This window comes from Pholcus phalangioides, unplaced genomic scaffold (assembly GCF_987345545.1).
Source record: "Pholcus phalangioides strain wild (caught in Gottingen) unplaced genomic scaffold, Ppha-v1.0 ptg000013l_1, whole genome shotgun sequence".
NCBI classification, from domain to species: Eukaryota; Metazoa; Arthropoda; class Arachnida; order Araneae; family Pholcidae; genus Pholcus; species Pholcus phalangioides.
The window spans coordinates 19567275-19589206 of NW_028301606.1; the positions used below are offsets into that span (position 1 = coordinate 19567275).

Here is a 21932-nt window from a genome sequence, read left to right on the forward strand (position 1 = left end):
AAAAAAAGACGATTCTCCCGGAATTTTCTTTTCAAGGAAAACAATTTTCTTTTTCTCCCAAAATAATAGAGGAACTGCCAAAAAATAAGCAAGAGAAAAAAAGTATTTTTATTCCTTCCATCAGTCAAGGTCAAGGTTATAGTTACGTTTTCCCGTCGACAGATGGCGCAACCAAGACCAAGTCGAAAAAGATCGCCAACCAAACAAAAAAAAAGAAGGAGGCGGAGAAATTTCTTGATGCCGGCTGCGCGCGTGTGTGTCAGTATTTATTTAGCCACTCTCTCGCGAAGCGGCAACAGTATCTCTCAGACTCTCGTTCGAGTATAGTGTTGTTTGTGTTGTGTGAAGACAATTTCAGCTCCTAATCAGTGAGTGCTATGTAGTCGTACTGTCCAACCCCTATCCTTTGACAGTTGCGACGACAAGACTTCTCTTATATATAGACATCCCTCCCCCCCAATTTCTTCTTGTTTATTGGACAAACGTGGATAAATACGGTCTAAAAGAAGTCATGGTGATCTTGGCCAATGTAAGTCGACATATGTCGTTTTCTTTTCTTTTATTATCATTATTTATTATGTAATTCGTAGCTGCTCATGTGTAATTTCTGTCCATTAATGTATGGATTATAATATGATAATCCCACGTGGAAGTTATGAGGTTTGTTTCGTGTGTTAACGGAGGTTGCACGTATTCCGAAACCCCGGCACGTGTCATCGTCGTAAAATCGGATGATGTTCGCCCTACTTTGACCTTGAGGGGCAGCCCTGGACATTTAAATGCGTCGGGGGAACCTATTCTGTTGATTGGATTTAGGGCGGATGCACATATTGTTACCAGAGTATTCTGAGGATGTAATAGATTAGACCGAACAGTCTTTGACATATTTCAGTGGCGTAGGAGCCGGGGTTTTCGCGACTTCTCGAGCATCCACGGTGGTTTCCGACATGGGTCCGAGCCCTCACGCCACATAATTGATTCAGAAATCGAAATTCCTTAAGAAATTCTCGAGACGAGCACTTCCACGTTCGACCCCTGGGCATTCGTGGATTCACCCCCCCCCCCCCCTCGGTCTTGGAGCCCGAATCAACCATACTTGAAATGTTCGTGGCACCCTTCCGCCACGGAGTGCTGCCGTGACACAGTGATTGGGAGGTAATCGTAGTCCCATTCCTTCATATTTCATGGAGCCCCCGTGCTGCAACAGACAGAATCGACAACATCGATGGGGGGGGGGGGGGTGCTGAATACTGACAGTCGTCCTGTATATACGGGACTGCAGCCCTCAACGCAGGAGGGAGGAGTGGTGGTGCGTTGCATTGTATGGTCATTACATTATGGAAAAGGGGGGGGGGAGTTCTAATAATACCCTTAGCCCCCTCAGGTTCCGGTGCCTACGACGTTTTGAAATTACCGAGTGAAAAAATTGCTGCCGAATAAGAAGACGAGGGTGGGGGCGTTCCATAAATATATATAGAAAATGAAAGAAAATACTCCCCTGGGGAGGAAATACTCTAAGGGGGACACGCTCCCTAGAAACATAGTGGGTCTCCAATTTAAAGGGGCCCCTGTATTGTTGTTGTTGACGAGGTTCGTTTTTTAAAAGACCCGTTAAAATAAACACGTGGTCGGATTCCATTTAATTGACGCCAGAGCGAAAGAAACCGTAGCTCGACCGGCACATGCGCGGTCGTGCTTGTCCCGTCATGCCGTATGGGAAAGTGCTCTCTTGTGGTCGAGAGGTGCTCTTCAAGACGTCACCGTTACCAACGATAATTGAAAAAAAAAAAGTGCTTAATATTGATTGTTTGTATAACTCAAGCATTGTGTCCGCGGTGCTCCGTAGAGCACCCATGGAACGAACAGGTTTTTTCGTACTTGGCAATGACACTAATGCAATTAAATATCCCCTTATCATAACAGTTGCATTTGTTCGAGAATTAGCATTATGCTGATTTTGAAATCGGGGTGGGTGGGGGGTACGTTACTGCTTGCCGTATGGGTGCTCGCCTACCTCTGATGTTGGCGGTGCTCGCGTCTCGAAAAGAAAAAGACTTGAAAGAGATGGATAAATTGGAGCAGGGCCGTTTTCTGTAATGCATACGCCCTGGGGCTGCCTGGTGATAATTTCATTTGATGCTGTGAAAGTGAAAATGGCGATTGGCAGGCAGGTGCACGGAGTTAGTTAAAGGGCCCCCCCCCCCCGATCAGTTTCTAAAAGTAGGCATATACATACTTCAGGGGGGGGGGCGCGGTAGAATCTTAAAAGTATCAAGGGACCCCCCCCCCCCGGGCCAATTATTTTATTTTTTCTTCTGAGGGTGTGCACCTATGAAATTCACTCGCTTTACTCCTGAAATTTTTTTTACCAGATCTAATTTTTTGTGGGGTCAACCTCTTTGTTTGAGGCTCCCGGGTGAGGCCCATGTGCTAGGACGGCACTGGGACCAAGAAGCTACGGGTATAGGATCCGGGTTGGCTTTTGAGTTGGAAAAGAATTTTGAAAAAGCGGTTTCTCAGAGTTATTACTTCGCCCGCCCCGCCCTAGGGGCCGAAGTGCTTACACACGTTGCTTCATGCGACAGAGCCTGGGTGCCTCCCTGTTTCCACAGTTCATTTGTATCGCGGAATGTATTCATAGACCGTTAATCTAAATTCAGGAACCGTTTGTCAACAATGCGTACAAAACAACACACATTGTTGGGAACTGTGATTGTTGGTGAAATGAGATATTCGTTGCTTTATTTAGCCTGTTTAACCTTGCGGGACCCGCCCCCCCCCCCCCCGACGTGGGAGTAATGGTAATCTCGTTGGAATCCTGAGGGGTCATTCAAGTATTACGGTAGCATCGAGGGGGTTTCGGGTTTGATGACGGGGGGGGAGGGGGTTTTGAAGGTTGTTAACGTCATCAACCACCACTTTTTGAAGATATGAAATATTCTAAGCTGCTGACAAGGGGGAGGGGGTCAAAATGGCTGAAAAATATGGTTACGTAATATTTTAATGGCCCCTAAAAAATATCAATATTCCAGGGAAATAATTCGTGGTTTAAAGGAACCCTTGAAGAAACGTCCGCTTTCTAGGGAAACCCCTTGTTTTAGGAATTATCAGAAAATTGTCCGTTGTCTGGACCGGGGAGGGTGTGTCGTTGGACAGATTTCGGGAGGGGGAGGGGAGTCCCAGAGCGTGGATGACAAAAAATAAAGTGATGAAAGGTTTTCACCCATCGCCACACTCCGAATATTATTTTGTGGGGGTCCGGGGCTTTGATTTTCTTGGCACAAAAGGGCCGTTCATGAAACACAACCGGCGCCGTCCCAACGCACGGGGAACAGGGTGGGGTGGGGGTCCCTGAAGAGCGAGGACGGGCTCATGAAAATGTGGTCTGGTTGAAATTTTCGAGGGTGACTGTGGATACCGGCCGGTCAATAAAGATCGTCGGCAAAAATGGGGGGGGGGGAAGAGATTAGCATTTTGCCATATTACTATGCATCATTTTGCTGAGGCATCATACTACCAATTAGGAAAAAGTATCCTGATAGCCCTCAGATATGTAATTCATGTTGCAAGGGGTTGTATAGTTATTAAAATGAAAGCAATAAAATTTTTATACAGACACCCTGTGCTCAAAAACCCATTTGGAAAGTTTTTGCCCTTTCTCTTCCCCTGAGCGAATATCTCAACGAAACTTGGTAATCATTACTTGCTCCTAACGAGGTGCTGCTACTACTTGACCGTACGTGCACCTGGGCAGTTTATTTGCTAACGGATCAGTGCATGCCGGGACGTGTGTTCCGAGTCCATGCGTGGCGTGAACTTAGAGTTGTGCGTGTTCATGTTCTACAGATGCTGCTACGGTATTTCGAATTGAAAGTGGCAAGCGTTTCAATTTCCGTGACTGCTTGGTATTCTATTCGGTATCCCTGGCGATGCCTGAGAGGTACTGCGAGGTGTAGTTTACCGCGGAAACCCAGTTACACACTGGCTTTCTCAGACCTTTTCCCGGCTGGTCGTTCATTTTCTCATTCGTGTTATTATATCTGTGCACAGATGCCAAAATGTTAATACGTCACTTTTCCCGGGGGGGGGGAAAGGGGGACAAAAAATTTTGTCTTTCAATCGTTCAGTTTATGAGGAAACGACGGAGGCAAATCGTTATGTCAAGAAAGCCAAAGCATCAAGCTGACCATATTTCCTCGAGAGAAATGCGGGGGGGATTAGAATTCTTCAAATATGGAAAAATACGGGGCATCACCAATTATTGCCAAAAAATGACGCCAAACCCCGAACAAAGTAGTCAAATATCGTTGAAGTTACGGAAAAAAAATCACAATGGCGGGAAACGAAGCATTACTTCAAATTGCAGTGGATTAAAATGAATTCCACGGGAAAAAAAAAAAAAAAAAACGTTCACCAGAACAAATGTGGGAGATTTATATTCTCGCATTTATAGTTGCATTATTATCATAATATATCATTTATCGCGGGAAATACGGGACGTATTTTCGCCGTGCGAAGTATCGCATGTTGGCAAAATATTATTTGCAAATTTGCCATCGTGAAATCGATACATGCAGATTTTTGTAAAAAAAATAGGGGAGGGGGGGAACCTCAGAGTTAGGAAATGGGATCCACACCAAGACAAAAACTCCCCTAATCTCTACCGTGGGTAGCCACAGTAGTAGTCGTAGTAAGCCAAAAAAAAACAAAGAGAAGTTATAAGATAGCTAGTATGCAAAAAAACAGAAAGAAAATAGCAGGAAAGAAAAAAAATGAAAATAACTGGGCAAGAAAGAAAGAAAGAAAGAAATGGCTTCTTCATAGCAACAGTGAAAAAAAATGGGTAGTAGTAAAGTAGGTGCAGTAGTAAAATAGGAAGAGGGGAAAGGATGGAGAGAAAAAGAAGAACTGTTTATGTGTCACGTGGTCTGGGCTCCACAACCAACCATTTCCCTTTTTCTGTTATTGGACCTTCGGATTTGTTAGGTCACGCCCCCGAATCCGATGACGTAGCCGCTGTCTCTCTTTTTTTTATTATTTATCCGAGAAGAAAAAGTTGTTGTTGGTCAGTGGGCTAACGACGATCACTGAGCTCTCAGCCAGCGTCGACAGCGGGCGCCAGTGTTGTTCGCTCTCGTTCTCTTTTATATTTGTTGTTCCGCGTGTTGTTGTCGACAGTGTGTTTGTTGCGTATGTGTGTGTGTGCGCGCGGGACAAGCCATACCGAAAAAAAAAGTTGATTAGTTTAATTTATAAACATATATTCGCGAGGACTTTTGTTTTTCAAATGGCTACCTTAGTGATATCGCCTTTATACGAATATGGGAATTTTAAGGTAAGGTTTTCAGTTGTTTTTTGTTGTTGTTGTGTTTACATTACATAACGGTTTTACAGTCTTGAGCCGCCCCCCCCCCCCCACGAAAGCAGAATGTTTTGCGCTGTTCTGCAACGAGCTCCCGGCTGTGACTGGAAATGTTCTGCGGCAAAAATCCCCCGTAATAGTGTGTTTATACACATTTTTTCCTAAAATTCTTCCAGATTGTTCTACGGTGGCACTGATTGTTCTGCGACATAACGTCGTAGATTACGGCATATTCTGCTTTGGGGAGGAGGCCATTGAAATTTTGGTGGTATCGCTGGGGTTGGGGGGGAATCCGTCCGTTTTCCGGAGCCTTTCTCAAAATTCCGGATCTGAAACGTGGACCCTCCACAAAGTTCTGGTTCCCTAGAAGACCGTCACGAGAATCTGGATCTAGAGAACGGGCATTTTCCGAAATACAAATGAATGAAAGTTTGGCATTTCTTTTGTGATCAATTAACGCGATTATTTCGCTTCCTACGAAAACACTTGTTTTTCGAAAATTTGATGACCCTTTTCACGGAAATAAGGAAAATTTTCACAAAACACAGGACTGCGTTAGACAAAGTCTGGACGGATAGACACCCCCCGTATCGATAGTTCTCTCTATACTTACCAGAGGACTGGAAGTCGTATCCGAAATAGAACTGAAGGCTGAACCCTCGGCCGTGTTGCATGTTCCCGGTAGAAGTCACCTTTGGATTTTATATAATGGCATTAAATTAATGGCATTAATTAATATTTTTTTGGTATAGTAGTGAAATACTAGAGAAGTGTTTTTAAAACAACTAGAATTATGTGTTATTCGTGAATAGTTAGTGTAATGCAGGCCGTAACTAGAGGGCGACAAAATTCAGGAATCTGCAATTTTATGTGGGAACAAAGAACACCGTTATCGAAATTTTAAAGTTGTGGGGGTGGCGAAAATCCTAGTTACGGCCCTAATTCAATGTGTAGTGAATTATCAAGAGTAATGTGTGTGTAGTGATTTATATTAGTTTAATGATGATTTTGCCAAAATGATAGCAATTGCGATTTCAAATGATTGCGAGATGCAATAAAGTATCCAATTTTTTGTTATGTGATAACGTAAGAAAAACAATGATGTCAAGTGGAAATATGCACAGTGAAGGGTGTATCGAGAACTTTTTCTGGGGTTTTTCAAGTTCAAAAAATAGAAATAACCATAATGTTCAGCAGGGCCGTAAATAGGCGGGTGCACCCGCACAGGGCCCAATTGGAAGGTGGGTGTAAATTCAAATTCTTGCACGCACAGTGGCTAGCCACGGCCCTGATGTTCAGTAATGGTGATCACGCCGTTAGTGATCCCGAAGATGAAGGGAGATGTAGACCACAAGAATTATTGTTAATTTTGAGAGAGATTTGGCGCTCTCTACATAACTCGTTAACGGTTTAGACGGCCGGTGTTTGCACATGCCGTGTACTTAGTAGTCTTCTGTGAAAAGGCCCTTTAGAAGTTTGACCATATCCAATTTTAAATTAAGCCTATATTAAAACTGTGCTGTGTGTAGAATATCCTTTACCTTTTAAAATAAGGAAGGCTGAATCCACGGGCAAAGTCGAGTTTCAGATTTTCATCTAATAGTTTAAGATATGGTTTTTACAAATGCGGTTTACTCAGGGAAGTCTTGGGCCCTCAGCGAAATGTGATCATATTCATTTAAACGCTGACTTGAAATTTACGAGGCTGAACCTTTCGGTTATGTTGCAGGTCCACGGGAAAGTGAGGTTTTAGATGTCAAGGGGCACATCATGATTCTCTCAGACATGGTGCGGTTTACCCAATGCAGTGTTTTATGGGGGGAGGAGGCTGGAATTTAAGATAATATCAACTGTATAAACATTTTGTATAATCTTCCGTAATCCGAAATACAAGAGGCTAAACCCACGACTTCTGTGTTTTGTAGACATGACCGGTTCCTCATTAATTCGGGCCCTGGGCAAAAATTCTTGTACAATTATAATGTCTATACAGAGGCGCACGGAAGGAGAGTGGGGACGGGACATGTGGACTGTTTCTAAAATACAAAAGGCAGCTAAGAAATTCGGGCGCCTTGAAAATCCATTGTCCAAAATAGGCCCCACTTATATGTCCCGGAAAACGTCGGGTTTTAAGTGGTCACATAACGGTTCCGACAAGATTTTTTACGTATGTGGTTTTTTCTCAGGGCAGTTTTTCATGAGTAGAAGATCTCTCTCATCCGAAACAGAGGATCCTGAACCCACGGCCGTCTAAACGGTCCCTGAAAAAATGATTTTCTTTGGTCCTTACATAGCTCGAAGTGTCTGCCTCTCAATGAAATTGTATATTAAATCACAGCACCAGTTTGTTTCGTGCACTCTAGGGCCCCGGGTGTGCGCATGCGTTATTCAGATAGCCATGGCTGAACCAATAGATGTCCCTGTAACGGCTGAATAAGCGGGAACTCCAAATACTAGAAATTCGCTTGTTTTACTTCCCTTATCCGAAATATAAGGTGGCTGAACCGTATTTTCCGAAGTCTTAAATTCTTGTTCTTACCAAGCTCGAAATATATCAATGAATCATAGTAGTACCAAATCGCATTAATATGAAGCCTGCCCACTTCATAAGTCCCCGGGCAAGCCCCTGTATATAGACGGCCAAGGCTGAACGCATTTCAGACGCATATCCACAAGAAAAAATGAGATCTTTTCTTTCCGAATGTGGGAAGTTCGTGTTTAGATCAGTCGCTGTCCCCTGGCGGATGTCGCCAATCTTGATATTGTGATTTGTGTACCTATTACTCTTCGAAGTGGTTATTTTATGAATGAAAATCAGTACCGTAACTAGGCAGGTATATACAACAGTTGCACCCGTACAGGGCCTACTTGGAAGGGAGTCCCCAGAAGAGGCCTAAATGCAAATTCTTGCACAGGAGTGGTTAGTTACGGCACTGGCGAAAATATCTACCAAACTATTGTGAGGAGCCGCAATTGCACCATGAATTGGTCAAGGGAGTCAACCACTGGATCTTAAAGTCAGAGAACCAGATGGATCGCACACAACTATTTTGTAAGCCCCAACTGAATTTTCTCAGGGGCAGGCCAAATTTTTTTTCGCTGAAGAAAAAACAATGCTAATTGGACTTTTCCGCCACTCTCCCCATCATTCATTTGAATCCCGTTATGACGAACTCCAAGAGACCGGTGAAATCACTTCGCTATAACGAAATTTCGTTATAAAGGAATTCCAGATTTTTTGCATTGCTCTTCTGTAAATTTATCTGGGGGATTAGAAAAAAGTTCGTTAAAACGGGATTTTCGTTAAAACGGGATTTGACTGTAATACAATTTAATAATTTCATGTCTTTAAACGGAACCTTTACTGTGTGCGTAGTTATTATAGTCTCCCAGCTACCTGAAAAACCTGGGGAAATATGCAAATATTTGATAAAGGTCAAGGGGGATATATTCTGTGAAAGGGCGAAATTAGGCAAACATTTGGGAGGAGTTGAATTCGGGAGTTTTGTCCATGAAAATGGCCAAGCAGATTTTGCTGGGTTACCTGTACAGAGAGAATGGTGTTTAAATTGAGTCAGCTGAGGGGGTGTTTCAGAAAATCCCTTGGCCTCTATCTGAACGGCACTTGTTTTTATTTTTAGGAGGTTGGGGGGGGGGGGAATGAGTGCAGATCTCGGAGGAGAAATAAATGAAGGTGTAATCTTCCTCTTCCAAAAGGTGTAAATCTTTACGGGTCTTTTTGTAGGTTAAGTAATCCGACACGTGGATGCGGAGGATCGATCCGCTTCGATTTCCTGATGGAGGATTAGATTCGATGCCGACGTCCTAGAAATGAATAAGGTCCTTGTCGTATCTCCAAAATGGTGGGAAGGGATGAACGGTGATGTGATGATGGTTTTCTTACTCACGTAAATTGCTTTTTCTTTAAGCGTTTCGTGGTGCGATGGATATGGTTCTGAAATGTTGTTCCTAATTATTCAAGTTTTTCTTCTTTTTTTTTTTTTTGTCGCATCAACTTTGACGTCTCTGTGTAGCCTAGTATTTTCAATAAATACGCGTGCCCACGGTCTATATCAAACGGCTAGGCTTCTCTGCTCTATGCTGTAGTTTAGGAGTTAGGAGGTGCCCAATTATTAAGGTCGCGTACCCGCTCCCCTCACCCTTTCCCCGACAAGCGATTCCAAACTGACAAAATAAGTATCTTACTTATACAGGGTTCCCAGCGACCTGGAAATAACGGACATGTAAAATTTTGTCAGGGAAAATGCGAATCGCAGGAAACACAAGCAAATGCAGTATGTGTTGAAAATCGCATACAAACACAAAGGCCACAACAACAGGCAGAATGGCCAACGAGGTGCCTTAAAAAAAACATAAAAATATATGAATGTCAAATGTAACCAAAATATGGCACCCATTATAAAATGTATCACGAAAGAAAAAACTAATAATTAATCTATATTTATTTATATATTTATTATATATATATGTATAATTGATTGTATGTGTGTATGTTCTCTATACAAATCTACAATTGTAGATCTATCGTCGCCAAATTTTACATATTTACCAAACAGGACCCGACTTGAACGATAGTCTACTTTAATAGTTCTTCAGAGTTGGGCAGAAATGTCCGAAATGGACGAAAAACTGTCGGGCAACAATGGTTCCTGGACCTCAACAATCACTTTCGGAATGCTTACTTTGGTTACCGTGGTTCTGTACCAATGCGTTTCAGACATGCTATATGCCTTCATAATGGTTTGTCACTTTTTCAATACTCCCAGTAACTGAAGAAAACCCGGCAGCGCCGGGTATTATAGCTGGTACTATATAAAAAAAGGTATAATTCATTGTCTGGGATGGGAAGATCAGGAATATAATCAAGCTCATCAAATAGGACTATTTATTTATTAAGCATTTGTGGGCATCGAGCTCTGCTAAATTTTTACAAACCCAGTGGACTTTTCTTTTGTCACTAAGCAAGTTTGTTTTTGACTTGAAAATGGGCAGCTTGGCTTTAAAGTAACTTTTTCTTTCTTTGTGTGTGATCCAGTGAAAACACAATTGGTCAGACGTTTCTCTTAATAGAAAATTTCTAGCTATGGTATGCATAACCCCCAAAGCAGAATGTTTTGCATTGTTCTGCAATGAGCCCTCGACTGACTGGAAATGTGTTCTGCAGTTCCCATAATAGTGTTTTCTACATTTTTCTTAAAATTCTTCCCGATTGTTCTGCAATAGCACTGGCAGACTTCGGCATAATCGGCTTTGGGGTGCATAACTATGTGATAAAATATGATATGTATAAAAGTTCCTACTCGGCGAGTTTTGTTTTTTTTGTGCCGTTGAAATTTGTGGTATGAGACAAGTGGGTATTCTTTTCTTCAGTGCGCACGTACCCCAATACACGTAGGTCTGTCAGAAGGTACCAAAGACTTCCCAGCGCTGTGTCGTATTAGTGATATTCAGATGGATGTGTATTTCACGTTCTTTAGTAGGAGTATGTATGGTTGGGCATTTCATAGTGGCACTATGAATGTCATTCTTGATGCTTGGCATTAACGGTGCTCGTGACCTGCCGTATTTTAACGTGTATAAGGAACCTCCTGATTTTTTTGTGCTTAAAATTTGGCAAGAAAAGTTTTTTTTATATATATATTTTAAATTCAAAATATATAAATTTTATATTCACCATAACCGTTCCCCCCCACCCACCCCCCCCATCACTTTTATCTGATACATCACAATCAGCTCTACATCAAGTATCTCTCGCGTGTTTTGCGGTGCGGTGTTGCAAGTTGTGAAAGCAATTGCAAACTGACATGACAAAATAAGTATCTTACGTATACAGGTTTCCCAGCAGGGAAAATTCAAAATATTTCGCAGAAAACACAACAAAATATAGTATGTGATGAAAATCGTAAGAGGGTCGTTAAAATAGTTGAGTTTCGAGGCATTATAAGTAATTTGTTAAAAGCTGTAATGTTGTAGGCTACAACATGTAGGCTATAAGATACTACATGTAGGCCTATAAGAAACCCTCCAATTTTTGGGATTGAATAATTATAACAACATAATTTTGGACATCTCTTTGTTTTTCTTTAATTACGGCCCTGCCCACGGAGCTCGTGTTTCTCCCAATTCTGGGGGGGGGAAGGGCCCCCCCCCCCTCGAGATTGATTAGCGCACAGGGGTTCTCGATGTTTTGTGTTCCGCGTACCCTTTTACCAATGAAACGATGTCCGCGGACCCATTTATTTGCTGATGCCAAATGACCACGTGCTGTACACAATCAACGGGATGTAGATATCCAGGAATTCCGTGAAGTTTTCTAACCAACATACATTGAATATACAAGTATCTTGATAATAGTAGTCCTGCTGGAATATAGATATAACGGTCTGGTGCCCTTGGAGAAAACTGAAAATGGCCTTCAATGAGAGGATGATGGGGAGGGAGGAAAAGCATCAGCGAGTTCCGTGCGTCATGCACTTGTTGCTTGCTGCATGGAACCATCTCTTCTTGCCCGTTCCTGTATGATTATACCCACAACAACAACCACCACCAATGCTACCATCAAACATGTTGACCTTTTAAAAGGAGGATATTTCTCCCCCTTCCGAGGGGACTACGAATTACGGGGATCTTGAACCGAGGGGTGTTTTTCTTTCTCTCTCTCTTTTTTTTTTTCTTGGGGTGTCTTGGGGATCCCCGAGAGGAATTCTGGCGGTATTGAGGATGGGTGGGTTCAGAGGGGGGGGGGGAGTGAATTTTTCGTGACCTTGCTGAAAGATGGGGAGTGGGGCAAATTGGGATGAGAATTCCACATAAGGGCATATTCATAACTTTCTGTGTCTCATGCCCCCTTGGAACAAGTGGAACTCTTATCCGCTTTGCCCGTGTTCTGGGTCATTAATGCTGGGGTTTTTTTTCATGGTATATGTATGGGGGGATTTTAGTTGATTTCTTGTGTTTTATTAAGGTTGTGGTTCTCAAACTTTTGTCAGCTGGGGCTTTCCAGAATGTAAACAATGTAACAAAGAACGGTGCGTGCCATAGCTCGCATGGCCGGACTGTGGCTAGTATGAAGGGTACAGCCGCACTGGGCCACTGAACTTTAAGTTCCGCAAACCTGGGGGGGGGGGGATAAAAATGATTTGATCCCATTATGACTTCGATTTAGAATTAAGATAGGCAATAGCTCAAAATTTTGTCTAAGACATTTAAAATTGTGAAATCGAACTTCCTGCCCTAGGGTTTTGACAGAACCCTTTTCCCAAACTTTATGTTCCTACAGGATCCCCGTAGATTCTATTGCCCCCCCCCCCCCTCCCGGATCATTCCATCGCCCACGAGAAGGCGATATTGTCCACTTTGGAAAACACTGTCCCAAATCAAGAGAAGGGTTCATGCAGGTGGATCTGGTACCCCGTGTGCTGCACCAAAAGACGCTAATCCCTTCTTTTAAAATTATTCAAAATCACACGACGGAGGTATAATGCATGCTTGTCCGGCTGAAAGAGTATCTAGTTGCTGCGGCAATGTGTAGAAAATCCATTATTCAGCCCTGTCAGCCCCCAACCCAACCTTTGTGCCTGGGGGCAGGCGAAGGCAGGACCTTGAATCCTGTGAACTACGCAACCGCGGAAGGCGCCAGCTGAAAGGGGAGGGGTGATTTTTTATAACCAAAATATTATTCGCTTACACTTAAAAAATGTCCAGAACTGACCATGGAGCAGGCACACTTGCATTTTTTTCTCTGCACAGTGGGCACTATTGTCCAAATGCATTATCGAATGGGTTTTTTATGACCATGAAATACCAGTTTGATGATTGTCATTCTCGGATGGTAATGGCGTGCACGAGGGTGTTCATGGACACTGAGGGAATCAGGAAACCCATGTTTTAACGGGCCGCGAAATACTTGAACCTGTCCCTGAAAGCCCGGACAGGAACACACTAATATTAATATCAGCAGGTAACCGCGACGCTTCTACCAGCTGCGACACACACTTTGAGAATCACCGTTTTAAGGGTTTATCGAGTAGAATTGTTCGTTTTTCTTTGTGTGTGTGCTTATTCACTGATTATTTGTATTAATTGATTGTTTTCGCACGGTTTGTTTGATTGTGGTTTTTTTGTCTTGTATTTGCAGTCGTCAACGAACCCAGCTACAACGCACAAAGGACATTCCCTGCAGGGCAGGAAGTCGCCGGTGATCAACAGCACGAGTCAACAGCAACGACGAAACTCCACCAGTTGTTCCCATCCTCCAAAACCTGACGGCCCACCGCACGAAGCAATATTCGCCCACAAAGCCAGTCACCAACACCACGGGCACCACGGCAACGACGGCAGGAAGCTGGAGAGGGCACTGAGCGAGCCCTCGTCCGAGAGGAGGCCCGCCTCGTCCCAGCAGCCGAACTCGAGCCGCTACAAGACCGAGCTGTGCAGGCCCTACGAGGAGAACGGAACCTGCAAGTACGGCGACAAGTGCCAGTTCGCGCACGGGGTCAAGGAGCTGCGGACCCTGGCCCGCCACCCAAAGTACAAGACAGAACTCTGCCGTTCCTTCCACACGACGGGGCTGTGCCCGTACGGTCCGCGCTGCCACTTCATCCACAACAGCGACCAGACAAAGGCGACCTTGCTCACTTCCCTGACGGCCATGACAAACGGCAGCGGCAGTACCAACAGCAGCAGCAGCAGTCTTCCTTCCAGCAGGCCGAAAGCCCTCTCTAGCTCCAGCCTGGGATCGGCCGGAGACCTGTCGCCACCTTCCAGTCACAGCGGCAGCCCGACCCTCATGAAGTCCACGGACGACCTGTTCCAGTTCCCTTCCCCGACGGCTTTCACTTTCCCCGGGCCCGAGTTCCAGCCGGTCAGCCCCACGACGAGCCCCGTGAACCTCCAGCAGCAGAGGAGCTTCATGGAATACACGACGCACGAGTTCAACCCGGATTACTACGACACCCCGAGCATCTTCCAGGAGAGGCTCCTGTCCTCTGTCTTTGGGTCACCGGTGACCACCAACTCCTCCGCTCCCCCGGATCTGGATCTGGACCCGGCCAGTCTCTGCGGAAGTCCCAACCTGGATTTGTTCACTCCCCCAGTCCCAGTCAGCGGCTCGCCCTCGATGGATAATGCATTCGGTGTGCCTTTCCAGGTATTCAGTCTGTTCGGGAAGCAGGACAATTGAATTTAGTCGCCTTCGAGACCAAGTCCTTTTTTTTCTCTTTTTGTCACCCCGGGGTCCGTTATGTACTTTTTCGTCAGTTTATAAAGGCCAAATACAAGTATACGCTGTGCTAATCGATGAAACTAAAATTGTTAAAACCTTATTTCGTGTCCAATCAAATAGCTTGAAATCATGTTTGTGCTCAACTTTAGTTAGTTTTTTTTTTTTTTTCATTATGACTACGAACCAGTTAATAATAATCCCTGTTATTGGACATTTCTCCATCTTCTCTTGCTTATTATGAGTATTTTGTATAACTACTATGTTTTTTTTTGGGCTTCTTTTTGTTTCGCATATATAATATCGATGTATGCATTGCATGTGGTTATTTTACTCATGGTTTTTTGTTAATCTTGAATGACTTTATTTCGAATACTAAGTATTTGTAAAATGTCGTTTGATATTGATTGTAATCGAATTAATTTCTGGGGGTTTTTTTTGAAAAAGTTATCTTAAGGTCAGTCGCTAAATTTCCCCTCTGCTCATGTTACAGCGAGAAAAATTGAAGTATGTTTTTGTGCAAATGATCTCAATGTGATTATATTACATGTCTCTTACTGCTTTTTTTTGTTCTCTGGAAACCATTTGGTTTAATTATAATTATTTATTTCATACTAACTACTGTCCCGTTTATATTTATTGGTTATGTTTTTATCTGCTTTTTTTTTGGTGATATATATCTTTCTAACTTTGTAATATTGGGGGGTTTCCTCGTTTTTCTAGATATTAGCTGCTAACTATGATTATTATTATTATTACTACTCTAACAGCAATGTGTATGTCTGGATGTGCCTTTTTATTTTTAAATATTTCTCCCTGAAGATTATTTTCATTTGTAATATATTTTATAATATCGTACGAATTCATTTCTTTTCTATGTTAGTCAAAATGTGCAGGAGCTGAAATTTATATGTCGGGGGAAAAAAACGAAAGTGGGGAAAAATTTTATATTTAGAGACGTGTTTTATTTTATGGGGAATAAAAAGAAGAAAAAAAATCAGCTCGCTATACATTATATCATTTGTATTTAAATATTAACTTATTTATTTTTACTTTTTTTTTTTTTGCCCTTAGATTTTAATTTCATATTATATTTAAATATTTCTGTTCATTTTTGTAGTTTTTGTCGTTACGAATTTTTGCATTTAATTATTATTATTATTCCCCTGTAATGGAGAGTTTTGTGAAAGGCATTGCTGATGTTTTCCTGTGTTTCAGAAAAAAAAAAAAAAGGCTTAAGTTTGTGTGTTTAAAAGAGATTTTTCTTTTGGATATGGTGGAAAAGGGCCTTATTATGTGATTTATATTTGTTTCTTTTTCGGAATAAAAACAAATTTAAGTGAAAAAAAAAGTGCCTTGAGAAAAAGAATATAATTCTATTTAGGAAAAAGTGAAAAAGGAATAAGAAAATCCCAATGTTATCAGAAAAAATGTACAGATATTATATAAATGTTTTTTTTTTTCGTGTATGTTTTTCCTCTCTTTTTTTTTGCAATACATTCTTGTTAACATCGAAGGAAGAAAAATTATAATAATGTTTCTCTATGCGAGGAAAAATATTATGTTTTATTATGGAAAAAGATTTTTTTTTTAAAAAGAGAAAGATGCCATTTTGTTTTTTATTTGGAATGGATACCACTTGATATTAATTAACGCACAGTTGCATCCCGAAATGATTGAAATATAAAGACATACCTGAAAAAAATATATATGTATTTATTCGGAAACATTATATTATTAATAAAATGAAAAAATTTTCTCTTGAATTAAAACGCTTTTATCTCTGCCATCTTGCCCTTTTCGGCAGCTTTTGCATTCTCATGATTGAATATTATGGAAATTTCTGTGATCGAGAAGAAGATGTGTATTTTTTTTTCTGCCCCTCCTTTCATTTGTAAATTTATGTAAATACATATTAAGATAATCGAGGAACAAAGAGATCACATACTTATATATATATATTATATCGAAGGAGGGTGCTGTGTCATGGAGTCGTGATAAAAAAAAAAAGAAGAAGGATTATCTAATGAAAAATTCTCAATGATTGAAATAAAATTTTGATCTCAGTTATTTCGGGATGTCACCAATTTTTTTATTTTATTTCGAATGCTTGTTCGCTACCAAGATTATGAAAGTGTTATGTGTGAATGAGAGTGTTTGTAATGTTAATGGTGGAATGTTTCGTTGTCGAAGAAAAGACGAGTATTCTGTAATCGGTTTCATATTTATTATCATTTTCTTTTCCCCTTATTAAGAAAATCAATCGGTTTATCTTGTGATTATGGGCGTGTGTGTGGATTTTTTTTTTGTTGTTGGTGGCAGGCATACGGAAAAAAAACCATTTTTTTTTCTCTGAAATAAATTTCAACATGGAATTTAAAATTTACAAATTTTTTGCCATACGTGCCTTTCGGATAATGTTATAAAGCAAAATCGGGACCAAAACGTTTTTTTTTTTTTGCTGTATAATGTTGGAAAAATACTAAAATATAAGAAATCTCTACATTCCCGTTTTTATGTTTTAATCGCTATTATCTTATCTCTTTATCTGTCGCACAACACTGAAGATATATATTATAATTGATGATGATAATTATAATATTAATAATATATATATTTTTGCTATGAAGTCATATCCTTTTCTCTGTAAATGACATTATTGAATGGCTGTGTTATTATAGAATGTGCAGAGCAAAAAAAAAATTTGTTCGAAAAAGTATACGTTAGTGAAGAAAAAAATAAAAATAACTTATTGATGAAAAAAATTTGAATTATTTTATTGTGTCAATTATTGTATGTTTAGCATATATTAGTTTACTCCGGAATTAATATCTTAGAAGGAAATATGAAGTAATGGAAATTTTTCCAAGTTATAAATGTTCTTACTTTCTATTTAGATTTATCATGTTAAGCCAAGGTTTCTCAAAGTGTGCGTCACGGCAAGCTGGAGATATTTATTAGTGTGCCTATTTATGCTTTTCTAAATGGTGGTTTTATATGGCAAAAATGTCTACCAAACTATTCCGGGGAGCCTCAAATTAACCACGAGTTGGGCAAGGGAGTCACGTGTGACAATGAGAACCACTGGGTTAAACGTTAATCTTACCGTGATAATTTACTTGCCGTGAAACATTGAAGGAAACTAGTATGCCGGAAAGACTCCATTTTCTGGGATACCTGGAAAAATTCGAGTCACAGATTCTAGAAAATTATTTTATCTTTATTCTAAAGATCCATTGAATTTTCTAAATGCATAGTGTGCTCCCCTTATTAAACCTCATTCAGAAAGCTAGTGTCCTTCAAGTTTTACGCCATTCTGGCTAATGCGGGGAATACGGTAAAACCATAATTTTACACGATGGTAATTTACCATTTTTTCACCATCCAAACATCACAGTAAATAGACTAGAACGCGAAAGAAAATTATTTTAAATTTCTTTCTGATATCATTTGTGCGTAGAACCACCTTGGCTGCACAGTGCATTGAAAGACATAATTTAATTGTGATGAAGACAAATTTCTTGTTGGGGGTGGAATAGAAAATCTTATGCAACTGTCATCTTCAACTTGTTTCCTTCCTGCACCACTGTTCTCACTGAATCATTCGTAGGTCTATTACAAACTTCCAAGGTGTTGGTGCAGGTGGAGCCTTTGATGATTACGGGACTGTTCCACGGAACCTAACCAAACATAAATCCAATATATGTACTTTTATCGCAACATGAAACATTCCATCGCTTTTGATACAATGGAACACCGGTTTAGGAGGACTTGCTCTATTATGTCATATTTCATTCTTGCCAATGACTGATCAATTCAACACTTAATTCAAGGTTTCACATCATGTAGATTTGTATTGGAATGTTTTAGAATGGTCATATGGGTGCTGATGGATATTTTCGGTGCTTACGACTCGAACTAATGGATTTTTGAGGTCGTTTTTATGGCAGACACTTTTAGCAGAAAATTCCAAAACTAGAGCGATATTAAACTATTTTTTTTCCACGAAGAGAAGAACCGTCTCTTCTACAATCAAAGACATAAAAATGTAGAGCAACAAATATTATTATCACAACGAAAAGGAGGAGAAATTGTACGTGCTGAACGCCAAAGTAACGACTGTGAATCCAGCTGTGGATGAAAATTCTTCTGCAGCTGTTGGCCGTCATACAGAGAGGAATTTAGATAGAGGTACTGCGAGATCCGACAAGTGTCTCTCTCTCTCTATTTTCTTTGCCACTATTATCATTATAAAAGCTAGCTATGTATATTAACTATCGCTTGTACACACACGCTTGCAATTTTTCATCGCCTCCTCCAACATGCATTATCTCAATAATAGATTGAGCTCGTTACAATCATCAAAATCAAGGTTTAAAAATCGTCCTCGCATGCTATGGACCATTACAGGGAAGGGGGGGTTCTTAACCTGTGGATGGTTCGCGGCCAGTGTTACACCAAGAAATGATTTTGAAGTGTAATTTCGCTCCTCTCCAAAAATTTAAAGGGTAGTTTTGTGAAAAAAAGAGGGGTATTTTTAAGGAATAAGCCTGTTAAAAAAAATTACCTGAAATTTGAGAAGGAGTGTTTTGCACTCCGCAACGAAATTTCGAGGAATAAAGTTGAATTTTGACGCGTATTGACGAGCACTGGTCACGTCCCAAACTTGGGTCGCAGAGACTTCTGAGATGGGTCATTACAAATCTGTATACAATCCGGATAAATATCTATTTGTTGCTGCGCCACTGGTTTTCTTGGGGGAGGGAGATCTTAACGAAATCGGTGGTTTGGGCAGAGACCCAGATATTATTTGGGGGCTCTCTCGACCCAAGATTCCATATATTTTTGGAAATGAAGTCCGCATTCAAGAATGGATTCATAACATTATTATAGAATGAACAGGAATGCTGAAAAATATCTACACAAAATTATGAACATCCCAAACGAAAATTAATTAGAATTCAGGATTGTCGAGAATTTGAAATTAATGAAAGAAATTCCAGAATAAGTGGCAGATAATGTGACAATTAATGTTAATAATACAAGAACTGATGAAAATAATGCCAGAATTAATTTTAAAAAAGTGGAAATTGGTTATTAATGTGAGAAATAATTCTGTAGAATATAAAAGAATAGAATACTACAATCTTCAAAGAATTTCTAGAATAATTCTAGAAATTATTTTCAAGAATTTTATTCTAGGAATTCTTTTATAAGAATTTATGGGGGGAAAAAAATCCAGAATTCCTTAGTTTTCAATAATTCGATGCCCCTGTTTGATTTAGGGCAATGGCCCAGGTCCCTATAGTCCAAATGTTGAGAAGTCACTAACCGGTTTCAAAAATATTATAAAACCAAACACATATTTCATTACTGAGAAATATTTAATAAGCACAAATTCGCATTCGAAATAAGCCCATGGGTTGCGAAGTTGATTTTGGATAGCGGCTAAAATGAGGTTAAGATGTGTAACCTTTGGGCTATCATAATCCTAACATGAGCTATTGTAATCCTAAGATTGTAAATTCGGTTATGAGTGATTTTGTTTCGAATTTCACACAGATTGTTACCACTATTTAACGTGGGGGGGGGGGGGGGGTTCTAACTTTCTATTCTAAGAAGTATCCATTTCAGTATTTATTCGAAAGAGAAATTTTTCTCCCCACTAGTAAAGATAGATATCCGAGGAAATTTAGTTGACAGGGTTTGCGAGAAAAATTAAGTGAAAATTGGGGACGGTCATAGGATATGGCGTTTGCCCATTACGGGGGGGAAAAGTAAATAAAAAAAAATTCTCTTGTCAAAATGCATATTCATCCATTTTCGTTTTTTTCTGTTCCGGTCCATCTGTTTTAATCAACCTTCAAGATACAGGCAGGTTTTCTTCTGCTGGCTTGGTTCGTATCCCAGAGGAAAAAGAGCCGCTTGTTGCTGTTGCTCTTCTCGTTTACCACTGACTTCTCTTTGCCAGAAAGTCTTCTCTTCTTCTTCTTGTGTGTTTTTTTTTTCCTTTCATTTCTTTATTTTTCTTTTTGCCTTCCCCTTGGGAGACCTGTTTTCTTCAAGAACTTGTGTTTTCTTTTCTTTTTTTCAGTGAGCGGAATTACTGATTTTTGCTGGATCCCCGCCTGGCGACAAGGGGGCCTCCAGCAGCAGCACAAAACAACTTTTTCCTCCTTGTTGCTGTTGCTTGGAAGATGAAGGAAAAATAATAATAATTTCAGTTTTGAGGTCTGGCTATATCAAGGTGAAATCTCTCTTTTGGCGATTGTAAGAAAGAAAATCGACGCCAGACAACCACCAACATTCAAAGCCATATTTTAGTGAATTAAACATTTCAATTTTTGAGAATGTTCCCAGAGTTATTTTTCAAAAATCGAACAATGAGTAGGATGAATTTTGAGATATGCAAAGTCGATATTTTAGTTAAACGAGCTCCATTTAACTTTGATTTTTATTAGTAAAAACTGTTTTACCGTAGTAATTTGCATCTTTCTCTTTAATATGTTGATACTTCAAAACTTTCCATTGGTTTCTACGGACTGCAGAACTAGCAAATCGATTTTTTTTTCTTTTTCTAATATCGGTAAAATGAAAAGAAGTGCTTATGGTAGGCCAAATTCGGTGCTCTCTCTCTGAAAAGCTTCGTATCCTGTCTACGGCTCATATTTCTGTTACCATCATTTTACATTCTTTGATTTGATACATTTTTGAATTTTTAGTGCCGTTTCCCGAGCCACCTCGAAAGTCAGAGAAAATTCCAAATATTTGGCAAAAGGCAGGAATATATGCAAATGTTTCATAAAAGTTGGTGAAAAAAATCTGGAGAGCAGGAGGGCAATTAGCCTTGGGGACAAGTGCGTGGTCAAAGCTGATATGGCATGCGCTCAGGAAAATTTTCGAGTTTTTCTCAGGAAAATGATCAAGCAGAGATATTGCTGGAAACCCTGCAAACTCTTTCTGTGCTTGGCTTCTTCGAGGAGCGAATGCGAGCCGATCTCCCTGTTAAAAAGTCTCACCAACAGATAGCAACAGGCCTATAACAGTACAAATATTCAAACATCACAAAAACTCAGAATTTGTAATACATATACATATGACAACACTAAAAATTCACGCACAACACTGCACACACTCGGGCTGTTAGGTACACATACACAGGCTTCTGGCGCAACTCAATCGGTAGTAAAATGCCCATGCCGATTGACCAGACTTGTGCTTGGTTTGAAAGAAAGAAAACAAAGAAATATTTTAATATTTCCCCTGAGTTTTTCGATATCCTGCTAGCTCTAGATCACTCTTACGATCTCTAACACACAGACCTGATCC

At 40.5% G+C, this 21932-nt stretch overlaps 1 protein-coding gene across 2 annotated transcripts; it reads left to right on the forward strand.

Moving 5' to 3' along the window:
- The first annotated feature begins 261 nt into the window (after positions 1-261).
- Positions 262-16602, forward strand: LOC149078737 (uncharacterized). 2 transcript variants are annotated; one of them, XM_089240838.1, is made up of 2 exons: positions 262-529; positions 13521-16601. In XM_089240838.1, exons 1-2 carry the CDS (start codon positions 512-514, stop codon positions 14562-14564), a joined length of 1062 nt encoding a protein of 353 aa, XP_089096964.1. In that variant the 5' UTR covers positions 262-511; the 3' UTR covers positions 14565-16601. The 2 variants fall into 2 exon arrangements, with proteins under 2 accessions (XP_089096964.1, XP_089096965.1); XM_089240839.1 differs by lacking the exon at positions 262-529 and adding an exon at positions 5055-5335 and having other exon boundaries at positions 13521-16602.
- The last annotated feature ends 5330 nt before the right edge of the window (positions 16603-21932 follow it).